This window comes from Tachypleus tridentatus, unplaced genomic scaffold (assembly GCF_004210375.1).
Source record: "Tachypleus tridentatus isolate NWPU-2018 unplaced genomic scaffold, ASM421037v1 Hic_cluster_1, whole genome shotgun sequence".
In the NCBI taxonomy this organism is placed as follows: Eukaryota; Metazoa; Arthropoda; class Merostomata; order Xiphosura; family Limulidae; genus Tachypleus; species Tachypleus tridentatus.
Window position 1 is genome coordinate 28,295,452 of NW_027467777.1, and position 7,669 is coordinate 28,303,120.

At 32.3% G+C, this 7,669-nt stretch overlaps 1 protein-coding gene across 5 annotated transcripts; it reads left to right on the forward strand.

The window, feature by feature from the left end:
• The first annotated feature begins 1,534 nt into the window (after positions 1-1,534).
• Positions 1,535-4,998, forward strand: LOC143241880 (14 kDa phosphohistidine phosphatase-like). 5 transcript variants are annotated; one of them, XM_076485184.1, is made up of 2 exons: positions 1,535-1,638; positions 2,254-4,998. In XM_076485184.1, the coding sequence occupies exon 2, from the start codon at positions 2,306-2,308 to the stop codon at positions 2,666-2,668; it is 363 nt and encodes a 120-aa protein (XP_076341299.1). In that variant the 5' UTR covers positions 1,535-1,638; positions 2,254-2,305; the 3' UTR covers positions 2,669-4,998. The 5 variants fall into 5 exon arrangements, with proteins under 5 accessions (XP_076341299.1, XP_076341302.1, XP_076341300.1 ...); XM_076485187.1 differs by having other exon boundaries at positions 1,565-1,638; positions 2,286-4,998; XM_076485185.1 differs by having other exon boundaries at positions 1,569-1,618.
• The last annotated feature ends 2,671 nt before the right edge of the window (positions 4,999-7,669 follow it).

The following is a 7,669-nucleotide window of genomic DNA, read 5'->3' on the forward strand; positions in this document are numbered from 1 at the left end:
CACCAGTAAACATATAAATATTTGACAATTTATATCTCTCAAATATCTCTCAGTTCGTTTCTTCAGAAAGTTCAAATATTGAATGAAACTCGTCATAATTATAGCACAGTTAATTTTCACTTAAATTGTTGTTGTTGTTTGTTTTGGAGCAAAGCCACGTAAGTCCACCGTGTAGAATCGAATCCCGCATTAGGGCGTTATGAGTGCGTACACTTATTACTGTCTAACTAGGGGACTCGTTTGCTTGTAGTTAAGCACAAAGATACACAATGGGCTAACTATGCTCTGACCACCACTGGTATCGAAACTCGGTTTCTAACAATGTATGTCCGTAGAGATATCGCTGTGCCACTAGGGGACTTTTAGTTAAGATAATGTAAGACTCCATCTTTTAATTATTGGTTTTCTTACGCCTGGACTTTCAAGGACACTTTTAATAAATAAAAAAATATTCACATTATATTATCACAATTGAAATATATAATTGACCTTTCATGATCAAACTGAGAGTTGCGGGTTCAAATATCCGTCACACTAAACAGTCTCGCCCTTCCAACCGTGGAGACGTTATAATATACGTTTAGTCCTACTGTTTGTTTGTAGATGAGTAGCTCAAGAGTTGGTGGTGGGTCGTAATGACTTGCTGCCTTCCCTGTAGTCTTACGCTGTTAAATTAGGAAAGGAGAGCGAATATACCCTTGTTGTAGCTTTACGCGAAATTCAAAACAAATAAATATGATGGTCACCATACGCTGTCATAAAAACTAAAATACGTTATCTAAAACTGTTTGTTATATGAAATTAAATACTCTAAAAATAACAAATGATAATCCTAAAACGTAACAACATCGTTAACGATAAATTGATGGTATATACGGTGTATTTCGTACATTATTCACCTAAGCTTGTTGGGCAGACAAAAATTAGCATAGTTTGTGAAATAATTTGATATTTCTGGTAGGTAAAGTTTTGAAATATTAATAAGACGAAGTGCGTTTGGGTGTTTTCTTACAGCAAGACCAAATCGGGCTATCAACTGAGACCACCGAGTGGAATCGAACGCTAATCATAGCGTTGGAAATCCGTAGACTTGTCGCTGTACTAGCGAGGTATAACCAGAAGTAAGAATAAAGGGATGGCTGACTCCTATAATGCACCCACAGCCTGAAGTGTAGGAAATACAATACATAACTTCGAATACGGGTTTCAACTTCATAATCCAAAGTTTGTCAGGGTCAACCAGCACTCTAAATAATAACGTAAATAAAAGGTTTTTAAAAACTAATAACACAGTAGTTTATAATAATTCACACAGTTATTTCATTTTGTATCAACAAAAATATGACATTTGTTTTCAAATTCCAAGGATATTTAACCAACAGAGGACATCATTTTACACAATCTATCGAGCATATTTTTGTTTATTAAACAAGAAAAAATAGTCATGAAAACACTCTTACTTAACTTAATTTTATTTAAATCATATTTATGAGAATAGAGTAAAAGTATTGTTTTTTTAGCTGTAATTTTAACAGAAAGAAATTTATTTAGCCCTTTTAGTGCTGCCCTCTACCAGTAATATTACTGCTGACGAAGCAAGCAGGACAATAATTACAGCGTAAGAAATTTTCAGAGGAGGTAACTTTTGTTAAGTTCTGATCGAAGGAAGCTACATATTAATGATTGAAATTACTTTTTGTTTTTAACCAAGTACTAGACGTTTTTGTCACACAATTTGTAGTTTATTATAGGTGGAGACAGGCCAATGTAGCGTATAATAATTTGTCTTTCTCTCCACAAATGTTCTTTTTACTCTTCATTTATATAGCGTATTTTGTGGATTAAATTATCAATTTATTTTGTTAGCGTTCATAAATAAATAAATGCATTTGCTGAAAAGATTTTTTTAAAAAATCGCCAGTTAAATCGGTTGTGCATAAAATGTGTAACCCAAGTGTTGTTGATCTTATTGTAAGCGGTTATATAATTATAAATATTTTATTTGAATAAAATAAGACTGTATAGTCACACCTTACATACACATATAGAACATTTTTACAAGAACAGTTTGTTAGTCAGCAATTTGTTTTGTTAAGTACTGTGTTTTGAAAATAGTTGTAGTTTACATAGTTACATTCTAAAAGTATAGTTGCATTTCTTGTACTGCTCATTTTATAAATTTTTCTTAGTCTGGTTTTATTACAGTATGTAATATATCTTAGCTGTTTATTTGTTCAATTACCCATCTCACAGATTTTCCATAATATTCTTGACCGTATCAACAGTTTTAACTATTATTCCGAAGATGGCAGAAAAATGTGACCACCTCCCAGATGTTGATATTGACATTGGAAGGTTCAAGTACATTTTGATCCGAGCACATCCCCATGGTCAGCAGGAAGCTTCAAAATATTTGGTCCGGGGCTATCAGTGGGCAGCATTTCATGGAGACATTTATGATGAAGTCTCACCAGAGTTGTCAAAACTAGGCCTAGTTTGTGAATGTGTTGGTGGAGGGCGTATCATCCACGTGCCTGAGCAAAAGAAAATTCATGTGTTTGGTTACTCCCAAGGATATGGACGTGCTGACCATGCAAAAACATGCGACCTTTTGAAAACAAAGTTTCCTGCCTATAAAGACATTACTTGGTCAGATGAGGGTTATTGAACTCTGACTTTCAACCCAAGATCTTCAAGATAGACAAAAGGTTTTTTCCTTTGAACAATTTTCCCAAGAACCACGACGTTCATATATACACATAAGCTAACTTTTCCCAGCAATAATAACGTGGTTTAACAGTTGCTGTTATTTTATGAGTTTCTGAAGGATTGTTTTTACATTAATCCTGGAGTACTGCAGATCATAAAAATCATATTATTTATTATTTCCACATGATAGAACCTGGATATATAGTGGAACCTGTTCCACTACAGGAACAGCTGTGAAATCTAATATGAAAACAACAGCAGTTTAACCATTGTACATTTTCTAATCTGCTGGTCCTAAAGTGGACAATTTTAAAATAAATTATTTTCCTGGCATTACTTGTCACAGTTAACTTTTCAGAGTTGACAGTATTGTCTACTTACAAATATTGTTTCTTATTATTTTCAGAGTTGACAGTATTGTCTACTTACAAATATTGTTTCTTATTATTGAGATATTTGGTTTATCTAATTGTTTGAAATAAACTTATTGGTAGTGAAAGACAAGAAAACATGGTTGGTAAAGAACGTCTCATACCAAGTTCAAGAGACTAACATTTATAACCTAAGTAAATCTATGTCATGCTTGTTCATAAGTCATATAATTTAAAACTCAGTACATAGAGAAACAACAGTAAACTGTATTTGTTACACAGCTATACAAAAATTAGCATATGAACTTGGAAATTACTGAATATCTTGTATAACCAGCAAGTTTATCCTAATGTTAACTGAAGTTTAGGATTTATAACCATTGTTGTTAAACTTGGTGACGTGTATCCAAGATAGAATTAAGTCTGTGACATCAGTGGTATTAGTTTCATTGCATCATTAATAGTTGACTTGTAGAACAAGGGTGGTAGTTTTGAATGGAAAGTTAGAAATCATAAAGTAATGTAACTCTATGTGGGTTTGTTTTGAAATTACAAAACTCTTGAATGCAAGTTTAGTCAAGAAAACTCTAGTTAATATTGATGAAGCTTAGAACACTACATTTCAAACATAAAAGAGTGTAGCACAAGTGTTACTTGTTCATCTATATAGTTCAATTCTTTATCATGTGTCAGCTAAAGACCTTCGCTTATTTAAACATTTAACGTTTCCTCGTGTAAAGAGAATCCTAATTAACTTACAATACCAGTTTCTGTTTTAATTATTTATCACTTCAAATTGTGATGTTTGTTTTCTTGTGAGAACATCCAGTCACAAACTTGACAGTTTCATGTGAGTTTTGTAGTTGTTAATAATACTTCCAGTTGGTGCATTTATCTTGTAGTTGATATTTTCATAATACTTTGATTGTTGCTGTGTTTAAAATAATGAACTTTTATTTTATTTTTATAAATACTTTTCATTTAGTTTGTAAAATTATCCTCTTGTACATGTTGTGAATGCCACTGTTCACGATCATGGTACTTTATATTAAATTTAAACATGTAATATAATAATAAAAATGTCACTTATATCACAGTTCTACTGTTATTGTACTTTCAGACTTTCTCTTTCCAGTTTCATTAAGTTTAGTTGTAAACTCTGGACTCTGAGTACAGTTAATTTAAGGTTTACAGCACCTCTTTAGTAAGACAAGTTTTACATTGCATTAAGAGTGAGTTTGTGTTGTTACATTAAATTATAACATGTTTTAGATACTGTGTGTGCACTCTAGTGTCCTTAATAAGTACTATGGAAACTAATAAAACTCTTTACTCTGATAGATGAAAATGTTCCTACTATTTTATTAGAATGACATAACTTTTTACTGTTAAAATATTACCTAAATCAATGTGTACACAGTTTTCAACAACACAAAGGGCCTTTTATCTGTCCATTGTGATCATGAATTACACTGTTGCCTTGGAAGATAAGTTATTATTTTCCATATAAATACATTTGGTTGTCTGTTTTTCAATGTTTGTTTCAGCAAGTCCACATTTCTATTGTTACCAAAGCCCAAGTCTGAAGTTACTAATAATCCTGGAATGTTCCAATGATGCTGATTTGTCAATAAAAGTCACAGATGTAGTTTTTCTTTTTTTATATGTACTCTTCTGTATATGGCATTGAACTTTGCATATACTGTAGTTTTAAAGAAACTCTTTACATAGTGTAGTTTTCAGAATCTTTTAATATAAAAGTAATTTATATCTTTGATAAACTGTTTTATTTACTTCTGATAATAACTTTGGGGTCATTTTCATCAATTTCAACTTTTCACACTTGAAACTGTTTGTACTTCTCTCTAACATTTTGCTTGTATCAAATATTATAAAATAAATTTCAAGTTTCTCTGCTTGTGTAGTTTTGGCTTGCTTGAATATCTCTGTGTTTCTCATTTAACTTGAGCAATGTGACCTGTCTGTTTCTGTTTATTAGCTTTGTGACTCATTTGTGTACTTGTGGTATATTTACTCTAAATTAGTATATAATAATAACAAACATATGAGGACTCTAAAGTTTTCCAGTGGTAAGAAAATATAAAATTCCTAAGGTTTTGTTTTAGTGTAGAATTTGTCAAACATTTTGTTTAAACTTTCATTTAAAATAAAATGTAATCCTTCGTTCCTGCTTCTAACAGACATCTTGGTTCATGTACACGAGAAACACACTTGAAGTAAAAATATATCTCAGAGAACAACATTTCAACCTGAAGATGATTGAAATGTTGTTCCATGTTTTATTAGTAACTGTTTATACCCATACCAGTGGTCCTAAAATACAGACACCTTAGCTACTGGGCTCTGTACTGATTGAACTACTAGAAACTATAAAAACCTCCTAGTAGATGACTGGTACCTATTGGGCTCTGTACTGATTGGCATACTGGAAACTATAAAACCTTCTGTCAGTAGATGACTGGTACCTATTCAGCTCTATATTTATTGAACTTTTAGAAACTATAAAACCTTCTTCCAGTAGATGACTGGTACCTATTGGGCTCTGTACTGATTGGCATACTGGAAACTATAAAACCTTCTGTCAATAGATGACTGGTACCTATTGGGCTCTGTACTGAGTGAACTACTAGAAACTATAAAGCCTTCTGTCAGTAGATGACTGGTACCTATTGGGCTCTGTACTGATTGGCACACTGGAAACTAAAACCATCTGTCAATAGATGACTGGTACCTATTGGGCTCTGTACTGATTGAAATACTTGAAACTATAAAACTTTCTGCCAATATACATCTTAAATACTACTTCTGGACTCTGCAGTTATTATACTTTAAAGAAGAATAAAACCTTCTGCCACCAGGTGGCTGATGCTAAGTAAGTCTAGACTGATTAAATGAAGAATCTTTCTGCTGACAGACAGTTGTTACCAGTTTCACTTTGTGTAAATTTAATCTCAAGAAAGTATAAAACTTCTTCCAGCAATTAACTTTTATTAACTATTAACTTTTATTAACTGAATTTACTAAACTATAAAGAACATGAAACCCTTGTTCCAAAAGATGTCTTGGATTGTTACTGCTAGTTGGAGTGTACAAAGATTTACTTTCCAATAAGTTTAAACGCGATATAAAACTATTATCGGTTTATTCAGATAAAATAACTTGTCTCCCCATACTTAGTGTTTTCTAAGAGCCGCTGTTTGTAGTAAGTCATTATTTTCATTAAAAATGTTGTGAAATATACCTGTATGTTTTTGCTTGTTTTTTTTAATAACACTATTAATAAAACAGAAACTCAATGGTATTTCAGAACAGCTGTTATGGGTATTGATAAAGAGAGAACAACGTTTTGACCTTTCTAATTCATCTTCAGGTTAGGAAAGAGTGTGTTTGAATGTGACTGACGAAGGACACAGGTCTTAGGGACAGGAGTATAAACAGATACCTGATTGTAGGGGGCATTGCAGGTGGATGTTAGGTTATTAATTAGTATAGATATAAAGATGTTCCTTTATATTGGTTTAATTTTGGTTTTAGTTGCTGTATAAGTAGGGCTTCTTCGATTTTGCGTTTGTTTATATTTGTTTCCCTACTTAGTATCTGGATGTCTTTTATGGTTATTTTGCATTCAAAAATATGTGAAGGTGAGTTTTCTGTTCTTTAAAATCTAGTTTTCATTTTTCTGATTGTTTCTCCAATATAGAAGTTGAGGCAGTTGTTTTATTGTATTTTATAAATAATGTTGGTGTGGTGTTTGTCAGTGTAGTTTTTAATAGACCTCAGTTTTGTACATGTTTTTTGAATAAACTTGGTGTTCGCTGGAATGTTGTGTTTCAGTTTTTTCCAAATGCTGGTTATTTTGTCACTGATGTCTGGAACATATGGTATACAGAGGTATAAAGTTCTGTAGTTTGTTGTACCTTGGGATTTATTGTTGTTGGTCTAGGTGTGTGCGTATCATGTTTTCCACTGTTTCTTGAGGAAACTTATTAATGAAGTTTTATTTTGTTGATTTCATCATTAATTTTATCTGGTGAACATAGTTTTATGGCTGTGTTTATTTGTTTTCTTAACATGTTGAGTTTTTGTTTTATTTCATGTGCTGAGTCCCAGGGAATGTATAATCCAGTATGGGTGATTTTTCTGTGTATTTCTGTTTTGAATTGTGTATCAGTTCTAGTGATATTGAGGTTAAGAAATGCTATTTGGTTAGTTTTTTCCTGTTCACAGGTGAACTTAATGTTGGAGTGTATAGAGTTAACGTGATTGAAAAACTAAGTGTGTGTTCTGTAAATGTGAATCCAGCAGGTGTATCATCAACATACCTGTACCAGTATAGTGGTGGGTGTAAGGTTGAATTGATCGCTTGAGATTCAATCTGTGTCATAAAAATGTTGGCTAGAACTGGTGACATGGGATTCCCCACACACAGACAATTTACATGTAGATAGTTTTGGTTATTGAACCTAAAGTTAGTTTTGGTGGTAGTAAATTCCATAAGGGTTGTTAATTGGTTGCTGGGGATGTGTATCCATAGAAAACACCCAGATATTATGTAGGAAAACAAATGT

Excerpts from the sequence above, each read along its gene's own strand:
- LOC143241880 (XM_076485184.1), top strand. The coding sequence starts at position 2,306 with ATGGCAGAAAAATGTGACCACCTCCCAGATGTTGATATTGACATTGGA.